Consider the following 24,327-nt stretch of genomic DNA (forward strand, 5'->3'; position numbering starts at 1 on the left):
TGCAATAACAATTTATGTTGTGATTGGCACGTGATCAATATCGATAGATAATACGTCTGATAGAATATTTACTAAACAGCGCACAGCATTCTGGGTGATGTAGGCAGAGGAATGGCTTTAGCTACTCAACCTCTTGTGGCTAGCTAAACAAAGTTGGTGGACTCAACTTGCTCACTCACTCTTTGGTTACCTAGCAACTCCCTCACTCTTTGGTTACCTAGCAACTCCCTCACTCTTTGGTTACCTAGCAACTCCCTCACTCTTTGGTTACCTAGCAACAACTTGTTGCGTATTTTCTGCAGAAACTGTTTCAGATTTTGCTACCATGCCTCATTAGTTCTTAAAAATAAAAAACAACAGGATGGACTTATAACTGTGGATAAAACAGAAAAAGTATTTTAGGTATTTTAAACAAAAAGATGATGAATAATGATTGATAGACTGATATAGAATGTTTATATCATAATTAATTTTACAGCCATAATTAACCTAATTAATGGGTTAATTGGTTAATGGCATAATTCTGGCTGGATAATTGGTGGAGTCCATTTAAATTATTTGGCTATTGTGGGGAAATTTACGGTCTCTTGTTTTAAACATAGGCTGCAAATTATTGGCAGGGTTGATGTCTCTCTGCCACTAGTACATGATGTTGATTCCTGACTTTCCCAACTTTTGTCATCATTAATTTAGTCTTCCCTCGTTTTCTTCAGCAAACATCTCAGCCTGTTTCAGATGCTCAGCAGAAAGAGATGGCTCCCTGCTTTGCTCCTGGCCAGCAGTTATCACATTAAAGACAAAAATAGTCCCTGTGTTTCTGAAGAAAACAATGTAGCATGGCAACAATATTACATTTCTATGGAAACACAACCTTAAACTAGTGTAAGGTTAGGCTGTGATCGCTGCAGATGGTGGAAACCACAGCGGGTTCTCCATGTTGAAACCTGTTCAGGTGACTTATTAGTTTATCACAGATGTCTAAAGGAGGGATGATATTTTAGTTAAAACTTAGAATTTTATTTGGAGGGAGGGAAGGAAGTATAGATGGATGGATGTAGAGATGGATGGATGAATACATTAAAGGATGGATAAATGGATGGATAATCCATTTTCTTTAGCAGAACTTTTCTCTGTATTAAATCCTGGGGACGCCCGGAGCTTCAGTTCCTGTGTGAAAACAACATCTTACCCCAGTTCAACCAGGAAACGATCATTTTGATTCCATCAATCGACTCTCTGAGCTCCTCGACCTGCGAAAGCAGCGTCACTGTGTACGACAGCGCAGCTTTTCAGAATGATCTTCATGCTCTGAAAGCAAAGCCAGGAGCTGCATCCTTCTTCATCTTTTGTCAGTTTCACTAAGTGGTCTGTGTCTGGCAGATTTCCAGAGGAGAGAAAACTGAAGCTGGAAGAGGGGAGCAGGAGGGCGTTTCATTTGCAACTAAAATCCTCTGCAATCATCTGCAGTGATGTAGAATCAAGACGGCAACATTTTCAAAACAAACAAAAACGTTGGGATTCTGATTTGACTCAGAGATGATGCAGCAGGATTTTATAATTGTAATTCTATGATATTCTTTTAAAATCAGTTTACTATGGAATGAAACACCTTTTTGTCCCTGTGAAAGTAAATAATTAGCTCTTCTAAATATAGTTTTATTCACACTACATCTGCACTTCGCTGCACTTCAGTCGGCAACTGAAGCAGTGTGAAGAAGCAAATGCGTTTGAAAACAACTTTATTCCCTTATTATGCAGATGGTTTATTAAACAGCTGATGAATATTCTGGGATGGCAGTTTGAGCGACTCAACAGGATTAGCTCATTGGTGGGGAAATGACTACAGTGGCTCAGACGTGAAGTGCTGAATTTCAAATCATCAGTAAAAACTTGGGGTGAATTTTTCTAATGATTGGTTGTTCCTAGTTGGAACTGGAAGAAAACAGAGGAAATTTATTTTTTTCAGATTATCTGTGTGATATTATGCAGTCACAAGATAGTCACAGTTTCAGAAAATATGTAAAAAATATGTATGCATCTTTTTTATAAAACTTACATACTGCAGCTTGAACAATGTTCAGTAGATACACAATTCCACCAGGTGTTTGCTAATTGGTGCTGGCTAGTCTGAAGGAGCAATCTGGTCTGTTTTTGATGAGGGAACCAAACTAAAACAGTCAATTTTACATTACACTGCTCCTTTAAAGAATTAAACACTAAACATAACTGACAGGATGAGGGGCTCAAAACGAATTAGCTTTGAAGGATTTTCAAGCTAGCCTTAATTATATTGATCTCCATTCAGGTTATAAAGCAGAAAGGAAAAAAACCCAGAAACAATCATGATAACAGCAGCAGAATGACTGAACAGAGAGCCGGAGACCGAGGGGAGGATGAGTTCTTCTGGTGATGACGATTGATGCTCAGCATACTAACAACGCCGCGCCGTGAGCGACCCGCCGCTCTGACTTTGGCTGAAAGTCACCGTGGAAATCAAGCCTGTGGGGGGGCGCGTCTTTATGCCCCAATGTTTGCTTTTCTGCTAAACGTTAGCCAGGGAACTTTACTTTTATTTTTTTAATCTCCTCCTGTTTTATCTTATTACTCACGAGACAGTAATAGTATGAATTTAACTAAAGTGGGATCAGATATTTAATGTTCACTTTAATTCCCCTCAATAGCAGGATGTGCTTCTCTGCTCCGCCTGCCGCTGTGTCTGAGAGCCATTATTAGCTTCTTTTCTCCTGTTTGCCTTTTCACACAAGTGGTATTTAAAATTTGCAGCTGGTAGATGAAAGGGTTGAGACAGTTTTATGGCTGAATTGACTGAACCCAGGGAGATTTTTAGTTTTTTGTTTTGCTCATAAGCTGCGGTTATGATTTGTATTCCTGATGAGAATCTTTTCACATGATGACGGGGAAAGATTTCCTTCCTGGTTCAGAAACAAACCGTCACAATTAGTGTCTCCGCGTGACGTTTTTAATGCTCAGGCTCCATTAAAACCTCTGAAGCCGGTTGGAAATTAATCAAAACAAATCACTGAATGAATGAATGAATGAATGAATGAATGAATGCATGCTAGCCTCATTTAAGTAAATAAGCAAACAAATGAAACCAATAAATGAATGGACCAATAAATTAGTGATCCAATGAACGAGTGAATAAACCAATGGGTGAATAAATGAGCAAAAGAATGAATGAACATGTGAAAGAACAAAGGAATGTGAGGATGAACTGGTGGGTTATTGACAGGATGAATGAACATGAACAAACTAATGAATGAATGAATAAATCAAAGAACCATTGAATGAGGAAAAGAATGAACGGACATTCAAAAAATGTAATAAAATAGCAATAAAAAAAATGAATGAATAACTGAGTGAACGAATGAATACTCACCTGAAATGAACAAGCAAAAAAATTAATTAGTGAATGAACTCATGAATTATTTAGGCAATGAATAAACCAACAGATGAATAAATGAGCAAAGGAATGAATGATCTAAAAAATTATTTTAAGTGTATGAATGAAACTATGAAGGAATGAACAGATGATGGATGAATAAGCAAAGGAACAAATGAACAAACTTGAAATAAAAATATTCAGATGAAAGAAATGAGTTCATGAGCCAATAAGTGAATGAATGACTGACTAAATGGGCAAACAAATGAACAAAATTACAAACTTGTAAAACAAATGAGTAAAACAATGAGTGAATGTAAATGGAAAAATTGAATTCTTCAAAAAAGGCAAATGAGCAAAATCCCTTTATTTTTGCGCATACGATGATTTACGCATCCATTTTCACAAAACCTCTAATTATTTTATGCTTGCCTTAGTTTTTTTTTTTTTTTCAGTCCGTTCTAGAAAAGCAGCTCGTTATTAAACTGTAAACTTATTATTCTGATGATTCCTCTGGGCCAACTTTCATCCCCGGCACCCGTGTCGTTGTCATTTTTCCTCCATATTAGTTTTGTCATATTGATTATGAGTAAAATGAGCTTCAACTTCCAGGCTGATTGCCTGAGTCCGAATGCTGAGCATCCAGTGGCCGGAGCGTTGGATGCTAATGGCTTTTTAATGAGGCATAAGTCACATCTCTGTCCACAGGCCACAAAGGAAGAAACATTTTAGGCCTTTTTAACAAAAACAGTGGAAGACTTCATGCTTTTATGAAATAATAATATCCAGTGGAAGAAAAAGAAATTGTTAAAAAAAATAGGCACAAACAGATCAGACCTTCACTGCAAAAACACAAAATCTTACAAAGTATGTCTGTTTTTGTGCAAATATCTTAGTTCACTTGAAATAAAACAAAGTAACTTTACAGTAAGAAACAGAAACTAGCTTTCAGTCAGTGATTTCTTAATATTTGTGAAAAAATGCTGCTTATACTGGCAGATTATTTTACTTCCAACATTGGAAGAATGTTTTGTTATAAGTGAAATAATCTGCCAATAAACCAAAGTTAAGGAGTCATTGACTTATAACAAGTTCCTGTATTTTGCTGAAAAATTACTCATGAGTTAATTTTGTCTTATTTCAAGAAAAAACTTGATTACATTTTGCGTTTTTGCACCAATGATTAATATTTGTTGTAGTCGAATATAAATCCTCATGTTAAATTAAATAACAAAAACTATCATCCTTTCACATGATTATTTAATTATCTATAAATATTCTTCAGTTAAGTGCCCCTAACTCCAGATTTTACACATTTATTGTGCATTTTATTGCATTATTAAGGTTTTAAATCTCATATTTATATGTACGATTATCTATGTTAGCATGAGACTAACTCATAATTTCCTCTGGATTAACAAAATCCCACATAATCTCACCAAATCTTAACCTATCACATTTTGTATTGAAGCTGCATCCACTTTTACTTCTTCTATGGTGTCCAGTTGGACTGATAAAGCAGCATTTAACTGTATTTCTGGTAGAAATCGATGCGTAATGTGCATCCTCTGCTCTGGCATATGTGTATCAGCTGGATTGTGAAAAGTGAAAACCGATAAGAACAGACAGAAGTGAGAGAGAGCGAGAGGGAGGAGAGGTAGCACTGGAGATGTTGCGCTTCTGTCAGCTGTGCAACAAGCTGCGATCAGTGGAGCTAATAGGAGCAGGAGGAGGGAAAAAAAAGAGTAAAAATTACTAAGCAGATAGAGGAGGATGAGAGAAGGTGGGAGCAACAGAGTGAAACAGCGAGAGAGAGAAAAGGAGGAGACGTCGCGGTTTGAGCTGGGCGGAGAGACGCTGAGAGCCGCGATCCAGAAACAGGAGCGTTCAGGATGTGCAGGGAAAGTCAACATCCCAGACCTGGAAAACCAGGCAACTTTCCTTCTTTTTCTACATCAACACTTGATGCACGAAAGTCTCTGAATTCATTATGAATCTAAACGGATTATGGATCTTTTCGAAGGCTTTTTTCCCAAACATTTTTTAAGTAGAAGCGCCGTCAGTCTGTGGGATGATGTGGGATTTTAGTGTTTTTATGGAAGCTGGGATCGTTGTGTGAAAGTTTGACTGATTTCAGGTAGGTGTTCTCTCAGGAAATGGATGAAAGAGACTGAAAATGAAGAGCTTTGAGCTTCTTTTGAGCTGGTTAGACATCAAATAAATTAACATTTTGCAACCAATACTCAATTAGAAAAGTGTATCTATTTTGTGTGATCGAAACAAAACACATTTCCTCTCTTTTCCATCTCTCTCCAGTTAAAAAGTAATTTTTTACAAAACAGAACTTTTCCCCTGTTCACTTCAAGCCCCCTCTTTTTTCACTTCCATGTATTTTTATTCACATACTGTCCTCTTTCTGCTTCTAATTCCCTCCACTGGCTGCTCTTCTTTGGCATTTAGCTTGGGGAAAGAAAAATGGAAACCAAAAATAAAGTCTGTGCAGCGTCTGCAAACTGCTCACTAAGCATGACGCCTCACTCGCGTAGTAAGTCGCGGTTTGTGAGCTGGAAGCCTCAGATATTCACTAGAAGGTTCATAAAATATTAATTGGTTCTATTGGCTTATTGGCTAAATACTCGACCTGTAAGTTAGGACTTTTGCTGAAGGTAAACTGGAGAAGTAATGCGATGTGAGTCATGTAGAGATTTTAAAATGTTCTTATTTGGAAGTGAAGCAGCCTTCAAAATGAAAAAAACAAAAAACAGCTATCAGGATAGTGCCCTTCAAAATAAAAGTGAGCTGGATTTTTATTATAGAAGTGTGGGTCTCCTTTAAAAAGCATGTGTAATGCAGCCAACACTTCATAATAGTCAAGGATGTTTTTTCCATAGATAACTGCATCAATGCGAAGTGGGATGGAGGCTGTAGGACAGCTTCAGCGCTACTAAAGCAAGCTAAAGTTTGATGAAACAAATCTGGATGTTTGTTGTCCTATTCACTGTGAAATCAAAATTACATAGATAAAAATATGGCCTTCATACAAGCAAGAAGGTTCAAATCTTTCATAATGTGTACATAGCAAAAAGCTAAAATCAGTTAACGGCATGATAAATTAAAATGAGCTGAATGATTTCCATGATTTATCGTTTTTCTCTTTCGACCTAAAATCTTCCATCTGGTTCTTTGGTCTCAACTAGCCCTTATTTTGAAGGACAGTTTTGTTTACAAACTTCATAACTGATTTTATTTGTTGTTTCTGTTATTTTATTTATTTTGGATATTTAAAATATCTTCCAGTTCCACGGTTAAATGTCTATTAGAATTTTAAATTTTTTTGATCTTTGGGAATATTTGTTACTGCAAAAGTTATGCAATTTATCGTTCAGTAAAATTTGTTACTGTGACAGGCCTGTGTGCGTTCTCTCCATGACCTTTAGGTTAATTGGTCTCTTTTCTTTAGGTATAAGTGTGTGAATGAATGTCTATGTTGCTACGTCATGTACTGGTGAGTCTTCGAGGTTCTACCTCTCCTCTTACGCAATCCGACCGGCACCAGTGCCCTTTGACCCTCCAAAGATAAGTGACTGCCAACAATGGATGGATAGTTTTATGGTCTTATCACACTTGGTAGTTCGTTAGACTTGGTTTGATTTGGGAACAAAACTGCAATTTTTTTTCAACATTTTCAGCTGATGTGGGTCAAACCAAGGAGTTTGAAAAGTCTGTTCCCCTCCTTGCGTGTGGGGGCACTGTGCCAAGACCCCCTGAAGGAAACAACATGTAAACCTCAGAAGAAGACATTGAGCGCAGTTTCCTTCTTCATAAAATAAGAGAAATGGAGTAGTGTCAGATTGAGCAGTTGTCTTTTGTCTTTGGTGAAAGAAAATTGCTACAGAGGTTAGTGTGTTTATTTTGGTCGTATTTACCCAGAATGCCCTATTCTGTGGTCTGCTTCCTGGTTTTAAAAAGAATGATGGATGGATTGATTATGATGTTTCCTACTATAATGGGAGTCATTCAATCAGTTGGTAATTCAAGTAATGTCAAATTAGTTTAATTTTTATTATTATTATTATTGTTTTACCTTTTAGAAAATGCTCTGATTTGTATATTGATCTCCAGGATTTTGTCTGTATTCTCGGGTGTTTATTTCTGAACGAGGCCTTTGAAACGTGCCTGACCTGAACCAATCACAGCAGCACTAATTGCATCTGGTCCAAACAGAATGTCAATGAGCCCCCATGTTTATCCCAAGTAATCACCTGTAATCAGGTCATAGAAAGCCATTCATTACAGACTCTAATGTAAAGTCAAATTCAAAGACACTATAACAACACATTCAACGCAAGGTTGTTTATTGTCACAGTATTGATATAAAGCTCTTCCTGGATGAATTCATTAAATGATGTTTTGACCAGAGTTATTAAAAGTCCACCAGTAATTTAATCAGTTATATTAAAAAAGATTTAGTTACTTGTGTGTCCAGAGAATAGAAAATTAAAGACCAAGAGTCATCACAAAGTCACTGCATCACAGTTTAGGATGTAGAGGTTTTAATGGATTTGGTTTTGGAAACAATATTCAACAGTTGTGTCTGTAAAACACAGAATCAGCTCTATTACTTTATATAAACGAGACTACTAATGGACACTTTGCCAATTTGGGAGGCATAAAAGCAATTAAAAAGTGAGTTAGAAGCGGCATTTCCAGATTAACTGCTTGTTTAGATGATAACTCAAATCATTTCAGTCTAAGAAAATACTCTTGACCTCTTCACATTTAGACCAGCATACAATGAAGACAATCTCCAGCACATCCGCCATTGTTGACATCGCTAATTGTCTGCAGACATGTGTGAAAAGGCGCCTGAGACTGCGAAAGGCCACAACGATTTTCATGCCATCAATCAAACAATGTCTGCATGAACTATGGAGAGGAGAAAGTCTGAACTATGCAGGCATTCATTCAATGGACACACTGACATTTATATGTGCCACATACAGGACACACTCATTTAAAATTCCAGTTTCCACCTGATGCGCACTCACTGGTAACAAAATGTTACTTTTCTCTTAAAGAAGCAGAAATAAAAAATAAATACAGAATTTGTGAATTGATAATGGAGTGTATTGAACCAGTAGAAGCCAAAACAAAGTTGTTTTTTTAATCTAGTTTCTCGTGTAAATATCTGAGTACACTTGAGATTAGACAAAACTAACTTAGAATACATAAGAACTTGATTTAGGTGAATGTTTCCTTAACACAGATAAGAAAATACTGGTTCCACTGAATGTTTTTTTCACTGGCTTATTATAAGTGAAATATTCTTATAATTTCATTTGTAACAAGAACTTTTTCATAAATATTAAGGAATTAAGGACTATTAAGGACTTAAAACAAGCTCTTATATCTTAGGAATTACTTGTTTCAAGAGATTTGCACTAGAAACTAGATTTCCAAAGATGTTTTTGCAGGAGAACCTAATGTATTTATAGGTTTTTTTAGGGTGTTTTCACACCTGACAGTTCTTTAGACTCGGTTCGATTTGGGACTAAAGTTAAAACATCGTTAAATTTTTAGCTGTTGTGGTTTGTTTTTTCTTTGTCAAACAAACCAAACTAATATAAAAACCACTTCCCCTCCTTGCCTGTGGGGGCGCTGCATCAAGAACCACTAAACAAAATGACATGAAAACTTCTGAAGAAGACAAAATGTAAACAAAAATGGAGTCGCGCCAGATTTTAGCTGTTGTAGGATTTTTGTTGCATCTTTGGTAGAAAACAAACAACACAAGCCATTTCTCCTGCTAGCGCTAGTTAGCATGTTTATTATGATTGCATTTACCCAGTATGCCCTGTCCACTTACTGCTTTTGGAGCAGTTTTTGTTCCATTTGGCGTTCACATATGCATTCACTTCCACCAAACGGAGACCAAAGTTTTACCATTATTAAACTATCAGGCATTGGAGCTGGTAATATTAAATAAGGCTTGTTGTATATAGAATAAATACATGACAGCTTGGCATACAACTGCTAATGATTATTGGGCTGGGCAAATGTCTCCTGTACACCATTCCCCTTGCGTCGTTATCGGCCATTCTTGCATTAGTTTGGTGTGGAGAGCTTTAGATAGTAGCTTAGATTAGTAATCTGCCTGGTAGCATCTGCTGATTTTCTGCACATAAAGAAGAGGAGAAAATCACATCTCCTTGTTATCACTGTACACTGACTGTAATAAAACAATTCAATACAAATATATGCATTTCAGCTTAATTATGGATAAAACAGGAAGATGAAGATAAATTCAAACTTAGCTCACAGTCGTTGGCAGCTAACATCTGAAATACTGAAAGATTTCTCATTGTTGGAGAATCCAAAGCCCTGAGATGCTAAGTCATGGTGCTGACTGCTCTCCTGATCCAAACATAAAGAGAAAATGACTAAGATGATTGCAAATTGCACAACAATCACAACAAGGAGTCGGCCCATTTTCCTCATCTCCTATATACCTGAAGAATAATTTTAAAATCTGAGAGTTTTACATAATGTCCAACAAATTACAACAATTAGGAAAACTCAAACAAAACAAAAAGACAAGATATTAAGCAATTCCTTCAGGCAGAGATCTCTGTTTATCACTCGCCTGGAAGGAGGAAGCTTTCCATTGAAACCCGAGTTTTTCTTCGTCTTTTCTTTTTTGAATTTGACGAAACAACAAGCAGCATTGCATCTCTTAAATGGCTGAGCGAAACCTAAATCAATTAGCCTCAGGAGGCCGCCCATTGTCATTCGCATCGGGTTACCGATGGCAGCCGGCCAGCGGCGGTTCATGCAAGAGGCGCTCATTTAAGGAAACAAGGAGGGAGAGTCGGGTTGGGATGAAGGAGAAGGCACAGAACGGGCTCATTCGATTTGCTCGGGAAAGTGATTACACTTTCCAACATTCCCCTCGCTCGCTCCGGCGCTGAACGACTCTGCCAATGGTTTCCTCACTGCAGGTTTATGCAGTGGTGGACAGTAATACGTTTACTTCAGTTTTAAACATATTTTATTTTTTAATTTTATTTTACTTTACTGAAAACTTGAGTAATTTTACTATGAAGTATCTCTACTCTTATGTAAATAACATTTCTGAATTTTCTTCCCCGTGAATGAAAAACATGTTTTAAAAATGCACCAGACACAAACACCTGCAGCTTTTGGTAAAGTTTCATCAGTTTTTTATTGAAACAAACTGATTTGGGAAAAAGTTTGCTTTGTCTGATTTTGTTTTATAATGTTTATGTGAATAATTTTCCTTTTGATCTTTGAAATACCCAAATTTCCACTTAAACGGTTATGGTTTTGACCAGTTTCTCAGTACTTGAGTAAACTTTTTACCAAATACTTTTTATTTTAAAAATTATTTGGACAGCCTCCTTGCACTTTAGTGAAATTTCTGGGTACTTGACCCACCTCTGAAAAATTAAAAATACTCTGATATTCAGAAGTTAAACTAATATTTTCTAATATGAGGACATTGCTGTAGTTTTCTGACACTAACGTTTAGAACCACTCTGTTACAAAAAATCTACACCATCTGTGACATAAAAAGCAATATAAAAAAATAACATTTTTATTATTTTTCATTTCTATACTTGAGTTTCTCCAAATGTCTCCATTGCTGAGTTGGAATGAAAGCAGCAGCTTTGCTAGAAACACTTAACGACAACGGCGTAACTCCAAAGTACAGCTCCAGTAAATGTACTCTGTTTCTGCTCACCCCAAAGAAAAGTTGTTACTTCCGCATCACACCCAACTGGTGCAGTTAGGTGTGATATTTATAGAAATAGGATGCTCTTATTGTACTTATGAGCAGTTTGTGTTTGAAAAATGACTGGACGGAGGCGGAGTGGTGGTGTGCGGGAGAATTAGGCTAATGAAGGTGACAGCAATCCCAACGCCCCACTCAGCCATGACTCAATCCACTCAGTGTTTTACTGCAGCCACTCTTCAGTGATAATACCTGCTCTTCAGGATAACTTAAGGTTGTGCTCCATTCAAAGACAGGATCCCGTTAAAGTGGTGCTTTGAACATCTGCCTGCATTAACTTTGTACTTGAATACTCATGACTTTGTTTTTAAAATGAACACGTTTGAATTTATGTTGCTGAACACCAAGGTTAGACATTAGGGGCCTTAATTTCTCTTGTAGACGTTATATGAAACATAAATTTGGCAGGAAGCCTGTTTAAACTGATGTGTGATGTGCATGACGCCACATTAGACTGAATTCAGTGTCACTTTCGCTTATGAAATACAAATTAATCAGTAACTCCAGTTTTCTATGGGAGTTCATACAAACTCAATCCAATCCAACAAGTTAGGATAGTTATAAAAAAAATGTTCCTTGCAAATTTTTTTGCACAAAATCATTCTGAAATAATGTGATTTTAGGATCCAGGATAAATCTGACCAAATGTCTTAGAACTCAGCTTGGGTTTCCAGGCAATGGGTGGAGCAGAAACCCAAAAACAACTGTTGTTCTTCTATAAGCAGGAAAAATATCACTAAATTTGTTGTAAATATTTCTAAAATAGCATCAAAATAAATGAAAACAATCACAAAATCCTGGAGTGATATGTATATAACAAGATATATCCAGTCTCTTTAATTTGTATTTGCTCACAAAGCTACCTTAACTACAGCAACAATAGACCTTTAAAAAAAATCATAATTTCTTGTTCCAGATGTTAAGAGGAGTTTGTCATGGTCTGTAGGACTCCGGTTTTCTAATTTGTGATTTTTCTTTGTATTATTATTTCTTATCATGGCAAATATTGGTAAATATCCTTCAACATTTAGTACTTCTGTGGTTTTGGTCATTTGAAATCCAACATAGTTTTGCTGGCAAAACAATTAAATTTTTATGTTGCTTTTGGATTAATGTTATTCACGTTACCTTAAAATACATCCATATTTCTACATTTGACTTGGAGCTTCTGCTTGAACTAATTCCTGTAGGTTTGGAGCTTCCTACCTTGCTAACTGTTGATCATCCACGTTAGCCTGTTAGCATGTGGGATTTTCTATCCAAGCACTGCTGAAAGGCTCTGTTTTTGTTAGCCCAGCTCACCTTTGAGTGTTCACCTTTATTTTTGTGTGTGTTGTGAAATTTAAACTGTTGATGGTAAAAATGGCCAAGCGGAGCCACAACCACCATTTGTTTTCTGCCGTGTTTCTGAATTGTACTAATTCCACGTTAGCTTTTGCGGGTAAAGAGAGAAAATAATCTTTGGATCGCTTTTGTCTTCTTCTCTTTACTCAGTGAAATTACCACCCATCATTCTTATCCGTTTTGCTCGTGTGTCAAACAGCTGTTGTTGGGCTTTGTTTCTGGGCTCTTTCTTTATTTCCTTCTCATCCAGCTGCCTGCTATTCTTCTAGCTGTCATTCTTTTCTTCTGAATTAAGCTTTCCCCTAACGCTGGTATTTACTTTTTATCAGGCACTCCTTGTCACTAACACAGTTTCATGCTCGTTGCACAAAAAGCAAATGTGCACATTCTGATTTTGATACTCATAAATACTGTATTTAACTGGTATTTAGCAGAAGTCTGCAGATTACTTATTTTTCTAGGAACAAATGGAAACTTTTACAAAAAATTGAGTGTTGTAATGCTTGCTTTTTATAGCTGCTGCAACTACAATTGTTTTCTATGCCACTAAATGCAACTCATGGTCGAAGCTATGAATACTTTTACTTAAATTATGCATTTGACAAGATAAACCTGGATATAGATTTAAGTTTTGGACTTTGTGATTAACTGATTATTTTAAGCTGCTGTTTTGCACGTTTGTACATTTTAATATTCAATCCAGGTTTCTACAAGTTTGTCAAAATACAACAGATCTTCACTGATCGTCCATAGATCTTCCATTTATTAATCTAAATGGATCCACTAAGTAATGCAGACACACAGTGGGTGCAGTTTGTCATCCGCTTTAGGTTCCTTATGATTCACAGTCTGAATGCAACCAGGCAAAATTTGTCTGCCTGGTTACAGGAGTGCATTTAAAACGCGGATCAATAAACATACAGCCTTTTGAAAAGGAAACCTGCTGCGGAGCTTTTACAAGGCTTGGACCAGGCAGAGAGAAAGCCATTATGAAAAGAGGCTTTGACGAAATTGTTGAGCTCAATCTGATTCCTGGAAGGACAATTCTTTAGGCAGCTTTATGAATTCATCATTCGTCTGGAGTTACAGGCCAAAAACGCTGCTTTCTTTAGCATATTTAAGGTCAAAGCAGAGTCAGTATGTGGGAATTAAAACTGTCGCAAGAAATGATAAATTAAATAATTGAATGATGAATTAAAACAAGCTCAATAATTTCTCTTTTTTGCCTTTAACCTCTTTGTGGCTTGAACAGTTTAAAGACAGTTATCCCTGATTCTGGCCAAATGTTTGAGAACTGCTGAAATTCTGTTTCTCTATCTGACAAAGTTACAAAAACATTGCTAAAAAATTTTCTCACCATGTTTTCTGACATTTATCTAATCGAAATAACTTTGGTAATTCAAACTAACCTAAAACAAGAAAAATTTGCTCTGATTTAGCTTATGACAGTAAGAAGAAAATGTCTTTTTATCCAGTTTATCTAAACATCTGGTCTCAAATGTAGATAGTGCATCTAAAAGCGGTTCGTCTTTTCATAATCTGAAATATTTCTCCATTTTCAAGCTGAGTTTAAATTCCAACAAGTCGTCTTTGTTTCTTCCAGATGCTTTAAGTTGCCGCCACATGATTTTCTGATTCACTATTTCCATTGAATGCATGATAAGAAATGCTGTTAGTGGATGGGAGCAACTTCTAGTCTGACCTGAATAAAGGTCTGCAAACCTTTTATCCATTAGCTGAAAACAAAATATTGAGGCGGACTGAAGCAGAATCTGCAAGAACGACCTTCACTCTGTAAACAAACACTTACAGTTTACTAATAATAACTGCCTTTTACTCATAATGAGATTGTCGAACCAAAACCAACAAACACATCATGTCTACCAAGGATTGTTGGCAGATTTGTGATTTTTCTAAAAGCCTGACCTGCAGATTTTAATCAAACATTTTCTCTGTCCTTCAGCATTTTCCAGGCTTACAGCCAAACAAGCTTTCGTTAAGCTTCTCACTTAATTCTTCCAACTCACTTCAATTTTTATACCTTTATTTAAATCCTAAAATAATTTATTGCCGCAAGGATCAAGCCATAAACTGTGAAGCTTTGCGGTCACAGAAGAGTTGTAGTACTTCCACTTGTGAAAAGGAAAGATCTTTTGAAATCAGAAGACTTAAAACATGAGGCAATAATTTAGTTTTTCTTTTCCAGCGCAACAGGGTTTTATTAATAGACGGGTTACGGGAACGGGGAGTAATCGATCTGATCCACTGTAATTTGGGAAGTGCTCATTCCAGCAAGTTAAAGATGTTTATTTGGAAAACGGCCAAACAAGCCGACATCCCATTCCTCCCTTCCTTCTTTTATTCTGCAGCATGAATGCATAGGATCTGCGTTACTCTGTTCTCAACAAGACGAAGGAGCAAATCTCCAAAATGAGCCTTGGCACCAAAGCAGACACTTGGAACATCTCCCCGAATATAAGCACCTCCATTTGGGTCGAGTCCAACTTGAAATTATTTGGGGATTGTTGCCAAGAAGAAGATGTAAATAAAAAGAAGAAATGCACTGAGCTGAATAATATGAAGGACATATGCTTTCTCATTGTATTAGCGATGCTAATTCAATGTCGATTCATTGTTTATTAGATTAAAATTTGTTCCAATCGATCAGAAGTGGGCAGAGAATCCAGAAACTTTACTCAAGTAAGAATATCACTACTTTGGTAACATTTTTTACTCAAGTTAAAGTGAAAAGTAGCCATCAAAGAAATGAATCGGGTAAGAGTATTAAAGTATTTGGAAACACATCTACTCATTAAATTATCAATCATTTAATATTTATAAATTCATCATCATCATAATCAATTTTGGAGTTTTTCCTAGCAAATTTTTTACTTTTTAAGGAAATTTACTCCTTTTTTTCTGTCTCCTTTGTAGGTTCCCGTTTATGTTTTATAAATTTGTCTAAGAAAACCAAAACTTTAAGTTTATTCAGTCAGTATTTTATATATCTCACACAAAATAATGTCAAAATGTTTTTTTTTATTTGGCATATTGTGAAAAATTAATCCATTTATGTTATGAAAAAGCGGTCGGCCATCTTAAAACAAAAAAAAACACAGGCTTTGGAGAAAATGTTCACTGATCAGTCAACTTTATATTAACTCATAATAACTTGCATCCCTAATATGGAGGTTTTTCTATAACAATGGGGTCAGAGGGTCTGTGGTGCTGATGTGGATAAAGACCTCTGCACCTGGGCAGCGCGTCGGTCGGTCCGTTATCCCTGGAGCTCACTAATCTGCCGGGCTTAGATGGCGATGATGCAGCTTCCCAACCTGCCATCAGCCACCTGTTCCCCGCCAGACCCAGCAGGAGATAGAAGTGAGAAAAAGTCACTGATTCTGACACAAAATGAGTTTTCAGCCCAGTTTCAAGAAGTGAAAAGGTTGTTTTCCCTTTGATTATCCAAATTAAGAGTTCAGGACATAATTAATCATTTATCATTTAATCATTTATGCAGCAGTGGATACAGTTCAATCCACTGACAGGAGCAGTCACTAACAATCAGGCATAAGATGTTCCACCACACACAAAGCTTAATTGTCAAGCTTTGGTCATTATTTTTAATTACACCTGCTTGATTTTTTTAAGTCTTATTGGTCTAATGAAGAGCTCTTGGCTCTGTTAAACCCACCAGGCTGAGCTGCAGTTTCCATGGTGAAGAAGCAGATAGTTGGAGTGGACTCTAAAAGTGCTTTTGTTATGACCATTTAAACTGGAAAATATTATAATAAGCTAATTTCACTCAAACATAATTGTTTTACTCTCCCTTTCAGAATAAACTGTTCTGGTTATTAGAGTCTTTTTATCTCTGAACACCCGTTCTTTAGATTGTTTATTACATTTCCTTATTCTCCGTACTAATAAGTGAATGCCAGTATTAAACTAGGCAAGATGCACACCCTCTAGTTGCCAGCCAATCATGGCTTTGATTGGTAAGCATGGATAAAAACACTTTTATAAATCCATCTCATTTATTTAACATTCACTGTGTTTCCATCAACGCTGTTAATGTGTGTCAGAAGAGACTGATAGAAACGGCAAAATCATACTGGCCAGTGGATCAATTTCATACTTCGATGCTTATCAGATAAATTTGGATAGCCTTTCCAAATCAACCTGAAGCCCCAGCAGACGGTTCTCTGCTGTGTGAGAGACCAGGCTCAGAAAACCATCGTCACGTTTCTCCATAAATATTCATTTATTTGGTAGCTTAACTTAAATTCTCTTTGGAATGTGTATAAACCTTTATGTTGGCTAAATATATTACATTATTGCTGTTAGAAGATAACTTTTCATAAAGTGATATTTCAAGTAGGATGTTTTAATGGTACATAGGCCTGTCACAATAACAGAAGTTTATTTATCCCAGAAGTTAACGCGATAAATGGTTGAGACCAAAACAGCAGACTAAAGAAGAGAAAAACAATAAACCATTCAAATAAAAATGATTGAACTTGTTTTAATTTATCATGTGATTAATTGATTTACTACAGAACTGGCGATACAAACTGATTGAAGCTTATTGAAATAAATAAAAAATGACTGAATATCTAATATTTGATGATTATAAACCTCAAACTCTTTGAGGTAAATCTATAGTTTCTGTTTTAGTTTTGCATGAGAATGAATCGGTGTTTTAACTTTAAGGTGTGATCGTTTATGTGTCTGTGGCTGAATATCTGTGTAGAAACCTGAGGATAAACACTTGGCAATACATGTTCTGGAAATGTAATTATGTCCAGATATCCAGGAGCAGTTTTACATTCTTCATTTTACAATTCATTGTTCATCCAAGAATGTTTGCAATTTTAATTGAGCAGCAATAGTTTTTTTGTTACATCTGAGGATACAGGAACATGCCCAACCAAAACAATTTTTTCCCCCATTGAACATAAAGACGAGTGCCTTCAATGTTCATCCGATGAATTTTGCTTTTAGGTTTAATTAATCATGGCCCATCTGCTCTGTTGTGGTCGGAGAGCTCTTAAGAGGTCGATTCAACCTGGAGATTGTTTATAGCCTGACCTTTACATGTTGTAATGTTATTTAACATTTACAGTACAATCCTAAGTGCTTAGATGAAAAGTAACTGGGCATTTTATCTCTCATCCTCAAGGCTTATTCAGTCTTGGACATGAGTTAAAAATTAAGGATCATCTATTGTCTTTCCAACCTTCACTTGATTTTCTCTCTGGATGGTTTTGCAAACATTTACGCTTAGAGAGCTGAGACCACAACAACTCATAAAACTGTATGTAATAAGAACTCAAGCATTGAAGCAAAAGAAGGGTAGAGCCAATTGCTCATGTGACCGTAGAACCTGCATCAATATTTTAGAAAGTAGTTTTTTGTTTTCATGGCAAAGATGGGAAATGTGTTGTAAATAGAACACACAAGAATATATGCCCAAGTAAAAGCAGCAAAATATCTGTATTTTTTCAGTACCTAGAACGCTTCTTAAACTTTTAAGCTTGACAAATTACATCTTTGTTGGAATTTGTTTACTTGATAACTTCAAGAATGGCCGACTTTCTTCAAGCATGCAATTTAAACCTCAGTTGTTGTCAAAGTAATAAAGTGACCTGGATAATATTTTATTTTATTCTTTCTCTTTTCTCTATAGCTATGGACTGGTGACATTTGTTTTTTAGCTACTTGGAAACATTTTAATATTGAACTATGGTACTGCAAGAACTTTGACTACACCTCCCACCAACAATGTGGGAGACTAGGTGAATATAATTTGCTTTCATGAGAAAATGTTCTCTAGAAATCGCTTCAATGGACAACATGGAGCAGGAGTTTCTCCTAAAGGTGGGGCAAAAACCAAAACTCACCCACCAAAAAAGAGAGCTCCAAATCCCAAAGTAGCACTAGTTATCCGTGGCAAAATTCATCGTCTTTTGCAAGGGTCTGCAGACCACCATGTCCCTGAATCCCAGCTCTATTATCCAGGCACTGAACAGGAAGAAGAAGAGGTGGAGGCACCTGACAGTCGAAAAGAGCTCCAAAGCATGTATCCGAAAGTTACACCGAGGGCTGAAGCCTCCCCCCCAAAAGCTTCAATCATTAAACGACATGCGGTGGTATCAGGGCCACCTTGTGTGGGAGAAGTGGAGCTGAACAGAGAGGGTTGCATAAGAATACCATGCACTTTACAACATAAAAGCTCCAGATCCCAAGGAAGTCAAAAACGGATATCCTTCGAGAGTGGACTCCGGGAACCTCCAGAGGATTTCCAGCCAATCCCACTTTACAGTCCAGTCAGCTCAGACATGAATGGGACAAAATTTGCATCAGGAACAAGAGAATTTACTTCCCCTCGCATTCGGCCCAAAAGACCATATTCTGCTGGTGACTGTTTGGACTACAACTTCAACAGATCTTTACCAAATACACTTCTGGAAGATGATGAAGATAAAGAAGAGACATCAAGTGCCATCATTGACCATATTCTGAAGGAGCTGAGGGGCATCAACAAGATCCAAGAGGAAATCTCAGACCTCAGGGATTACCTGAGCTCAGTGCGGGGCTCAGTTGAGGAGGTATCCTCATGTGTAGATGCTGTTTTATTAGAAATAGAAGGCATTCGTTCTAGCAACAAAGGCGGTACAAATACATGGTCAGGAAGCAAAGATGGATCAGCCACACGTAGAAGGCCAGTCAGTGCTTATGGTAGCTTAGGAAGCCCGGTCGCAAAGTCAGATCTGGACTGTTTTCAGCCAGGTTATAACCACCACAGTACACATGGGGTCCGACTGCCAACAAGGCTAGACGGTCCTAAGGTGTCCCAAATTGTTTCAACAGCTGATCATCAGGAACTGGAGGACGCTGACGACACTTCTGATCATAGTTCAGATATACCAGAAGGTGCAACAACAAGAAATCTTAGCTTAAGCTTACTTGATCATGGGAATTGCCAAGATTTTCTAAGCACTAGCTCTTTGTCTTCTGGCCATAGTTCAAAGTCTGAGTATGATTTACCAGGGCAGTTATCTAGTATTGAAAGAAAGGAGCAAAGAGAAGAGAGAGAATGGGCTAACACGATACCCCCACACAGTGTTACTAGGGAATCTAAGTGGCATAGAGATAGCGCTTACCTCAGGGATAGGGCTGTAGAGGATGATGCCAGAAAGAGTTCTCACTACTGTGAAGGAGCTGGACACTGGGGTCTTTACAGAGGAGCAGGAGGATATGGCTCCTCTCTACAGTCATCCACAGGAAGCTCAGATCCTCTCTTTGTTAGCTCTGGAAAGCATTACAACTCACCTGCCAGCACTTCAAGCAGAAAGGAACGGCAGTCACGGTTGAGACGGCCTCAAAGTCAGTCCAGGAGTCACAATCCAGCTGCTAACACCATTGGAAGCTCATCTGTTGGGTATGAATATTCTACTGATTTGTCTTACCCTCAAAGTTCAGGTTACCATTCGATTGAGGTGCATGATGGTGAAGCAGAGGAATTCGAGTTTGATCAAGCAAATGATCTGACCTTCACAACAAACAAAGAAACCGAAGCCTATTTAAGCTATGAAGAGACTTCTGCTATGACCTGGACAGAGGGACTGTCAGGGGCCTCTGGAGACAGTGTTATAAGACCTTACAGTAGTCGAAGCTGGGAAAACAGACTCTCTGATCCCGGTACTGCAGATGTCCCAGCTGGAGGCTCGACCGTCAAACGCTTTGGGCGAGCTGTGCTTGATTTCAGGTCTGCTTTGCGGGGTGCACTTCGCAAACTTGAAGGACCTGTTGAGGTAAATTCTGGACACTTTGAACTATCAATGCCTTCTGATGAGTTGCCTTTAAAAAGATCCTTGGAGGAATATTTAGAACAAACTTCTTACCAATTCCATGAAGATATTACTTCTGCTCATGCTTTGGGTGATCTGCCCAAAAATAGTACTAGTCAAAAGTCTCATAATTTTTCAGTGGAGCCTGTAGATTTGAAAACCAGCGAAAACCTTGCATTGGAGCCCTTGAAGACTTGCCAAAGTTCTCCTTATTGGAACAAGATCCCACCAAGCTTTGAAGAACCATCTGTTGACCCTGATTCTTTAGTCAAAGGCCTTGCAGACCTACCTGGAGACATCTTAGATGAGAAGATTTCAAAAGGTCCAGCACATGGTAGTAATAAGGATCAGCTTTCCCAGAACATCACTGCAGAATCCTTGCCAGTGTCAGGCCAGGCTGATGAACCTGCAGCACTGGAGGAACCGCAGCAGCCTGCAGCTGACATTTCTGGAGACTCTGAGGTCAAACCAGAGGGAGACGCTGCAGAGTTAACAGAAATTACCCAGATTGATGAACGCAAGTTGAAGTGTCTGAGGAGTTTTCAGCAGATTCTCCAGGAGAAGAGGGGGACCAGACGCAACCTTGTCAGTTTGACCATGTCCACCTTCTCCCAGGAAGAAATGGAACAAGGTAGCCATTGTTTTAACCTCTGATTATTCTGTCTTTGTGATTGCTAAAAACCGAGCTGTATTTATTACTCTCTTTATTGTAACTTTTCTGAACCAGCGAAACTAGGTAAGTGTATAATTGCTCCACCACTTTCTGTGGTCTTTAGCATCTCGGTATCTCAGCAGGGGTGTACAACCCTTGAGCAATGTTATTTGTGGTTTTGTTTGACCTTTAAAAGTTTTTAGATTGCCTGTTCACATTTCATCTTCATTTTTTTTGCGCCCGATCACAACAGAATCTTGTCCAAGTGAAGGACAGATGAAACTATTCTTACAAAATAGGTTTATCTATAGAAGCATTTTAAAGCCTGCATGCCTCTCAGGTCAGGGTTAATTGGCTTTAACAATAAAGAGAAATGTCTAAAAAGGGTCTGGAATGGACTGAAGTTGGCAGTCTATCGATCAAAACCACTTTAAAAGATTACCAGAAACTTTTTCTATTAGGAGGTCAAAAACAAAGAAAGTAGGGTCAGTTTAAAACTTTTTGAACAGTGCTATACATGTATATCTACTGCTATCTGTCTGCGGCTCTGATAGGTGATTGATTGACCTTTTTTGACACCAGTTCTTTGATCATTTCTGTTTGTATGATTTTCAGAGATAAAGAGACTGGTACCCATTTAGAGATTGGCAGTTAGTGCTTTTTATCTAAAGTTCCCTGGGGTATTTTATTGTACCATTGGTCTATTCTGGACTGATAATTTCTACCCACTTGTGAGTAATGCATCAGCTGCCACTCAGGACTCCCTTGCTCCTCTCCAAGGCGTCAGCAGGATCCATTTGCAGAATTAGAAAACATTAATTATCTCCTTGGAAAGCAAGTCGGACATTAAAGACCGGGGATCGTGAAAAAAAAGGGAGTAATTTTAATGATGAATTATGCATGTTAATGAAACATTTATGACCTCAGACCCCATCTGTCGAAAAACTCAGCGTTGGTGCCGCTTTTAAACTGTAACGCTGTTGTTTTTACACAATGAATCAAGCCGGTCATTGACTGTTTTTGTCTTTTCTGTGTGTTTCTGTCTCGCTCTTTTACAGATGGAAGTCAAGATGGAGATCAGGTCACCTTAAAACCAACCGTCTTAAAATTATCTTCTTGTTCTGTGGTTCATTTTCTGCTGTGTCTATGTTTATACTGATCCTGGTAGACCCATAATTATACCTACTTGATTTTTAAAAGCAGTGTTGATGGACACAATGTTGTCCATAACAGGACACTCTACAGAAATCTTATTTTTATCATCTCCCTAAATATAAATATTCACAAATCAATAAACAATGACGATAGAAAGGTGTTTGGCATGCAGAACTGAAACTCAACCAACACACTTTAGTCTCAACATTTCCCTCTAGTTATTTGCTATTCACTTTCTTTTTTGTCTTACACTTTTGCATTTGCATGCTCCATTCTCCTTGAATCAAACTTTTGCTTTTAACTTAATTAATGCGTGATCTATGACCTTCTATTTCAGAGCCAAACGCAAGACGGTGACCCCAGCAAGCAGCCGTGGGCCAAGCCAGGGTCTGTAAAGCTTTTATGTGTGTTTGCTTGACTAAACGGTACAAAGTTTAGTTTGTTTTTATGTATTTTTTCTGTTATTTATTTATTCATTGAAGGCCCAACCCACCATTTGGCATTGACAGCATGCCAGAGCTCCGCAAGAAGAGGCCTATCCCTCTTGTTAGTGAACTGGTGAGTCCCCCCCAAAAAACGAAGAAGAGAATCAGCTGGGCACAAATCGTTCAACCAGACATAAACCTATGCACATATTTTGTTTTCAAACTCCACTGAAGTTTATGTCACACTTTAGGTTGCAACAAAACAAACTACAAACCATCTTTAGAGTGAAACACTTTTCTGTAATTGTTGTGGTTTTTCATCCATTCATCCTGCAATGGCACTGCGGGGGCGGGGTGGTGTAAATAGTTTTGATACTTGAAAAGGACCAGAAAATCATTCTCTTACATTAACCAAGCAGTTCCTGTATTAAAATAAAACAAGAACCTTTTTATATTTTTATTTTAACACCAATTAAGTACTCATTTTACCACAATGAAACAATGATTCCTGTTGGGTGTTTTATACCCTCACCCAGTGGTGCAAAATACTTAATTAAGAAGAAGGCTTCATAGCACCATCTGTATAAATATCTGCAAAATATACCTCCATTCATGCATGAATTCGATGTTTAATTTCATAAAACACTTTTTAGTGACATTGGACACTAAACGTAAGTGGATGACAACAGCGTCTGATATGTAGCAGGTTGCTCTTATTAGGGAGCCATATAGCACAATTACAGGCTTTGCAGAATGAATGCTATGCTAAGTCAGTATCATTTTTTAACATTTACATACTTAAAATAATGCATCCAAGTGATTGATCCTATTAGAGAAGACAGGAAAAATGAATAAAGAAACCACTTTCACATTAACCCCAAAGTGCTGGCGTCAGGATTTATTAGACATGGAAGTACTACCTCTGCTCACTATAAATTAGTGTTTGTGGAGGTTTTTTGTTTTTCTTTTTTCATACAGATAAAGAAAGAATATTCAGGCTGATATTTTGTGATAGAAATAAAAAAGTGAATGAAACAATTGTAAAGGTTAAAGCGTATAACAAAACTCTCTTTTCTTCCTCTCTTTGCTCACCTTCCCTCCCTGTGATTGTCGCTGCTCAGGCCATGGTGAGTAAAAGACAAGTGAGATTGTATTTGCTTTAGTCTGCAGGTTTGATGGGTTTTGTTCGAAATTCAGTCTGCTAGTGGTGAAATCGGATTTTGGATCAGCATGCACACCCATAAGCAAACACAAAATAAAATCAGCTGTAGGGTTTTTTTTGTGTTGTGTTCACAAACTTAACTGGACTGATAACAAAGAACAGCAAAAGGTCCTCTGCTTGATTTCAAGTTTAGATGTAAATGTTTTAATTAACATCAGTAGCACAATACCCAATACTATTACATATTTTGCTTTCTGAAAATTGTAGAAAAACGGTAAAAGAAGGTGCTCATACTGTAGGGTTGTATGTAAAATTTAGGCCTTAAAATGTCTTAAATTAATTAGAAAACAATGCATTTGAATTTAAAAGTTAGACTTAGCATTTTTTCTGTTTTTGATTGTTACAGCAGTAAAATAAGGTTATTTCCATGCTGTTTACACAACTGTTAAAACTAGAAAATGGCACATTTTACCTCAACTCCAGTCTCTACTACCTATTAATTCTGCTTCATTATCCTGTGATA

General features: G+C 37.3%; 1 protein-coding gene across 1 annotated transcript in view; it reads left to right on the forward strand.

Moving 5' to 3' along the window:
* The window catches only part of LOC129365795 (uncharacterized), a 74,636-nt gene that overhangs the window by 7,635 nt on the left and 42,674 nt on the right, over window positions 1–24,327 (forward strand). The window contains exons 4-5 of the mRNA XM_055039272.1: window positions 22,555–22,604; window positions 22,700–22,775. Coding sequence (XP_054895247.1) covers window positions 22,555–22,604; window positions 22,700–22,775 — 126 coding nt within the window. The remainder of the gene's footprint in view (window positions 1–22,554; window positions 22,605–22,699; window positions 22,776–24,327) is intronic.

Source organism: Poeciliopsis prolifica, unplaced genomic scaffold (assembly GCF_027474105.1).
Source record: "Poeciliopsis prolifica strain line A6 unplaced genomic scaffold, Auburn_PproV2 SCAFFOLD014, whole genome shotgun sequence".
NCBI lineage: Eukaryota > Metazoa > Chordata > Actinopteri > Cyprinodontiformes > Poeciliidae > Poeciliopsis > Poeciliopsis prolifica.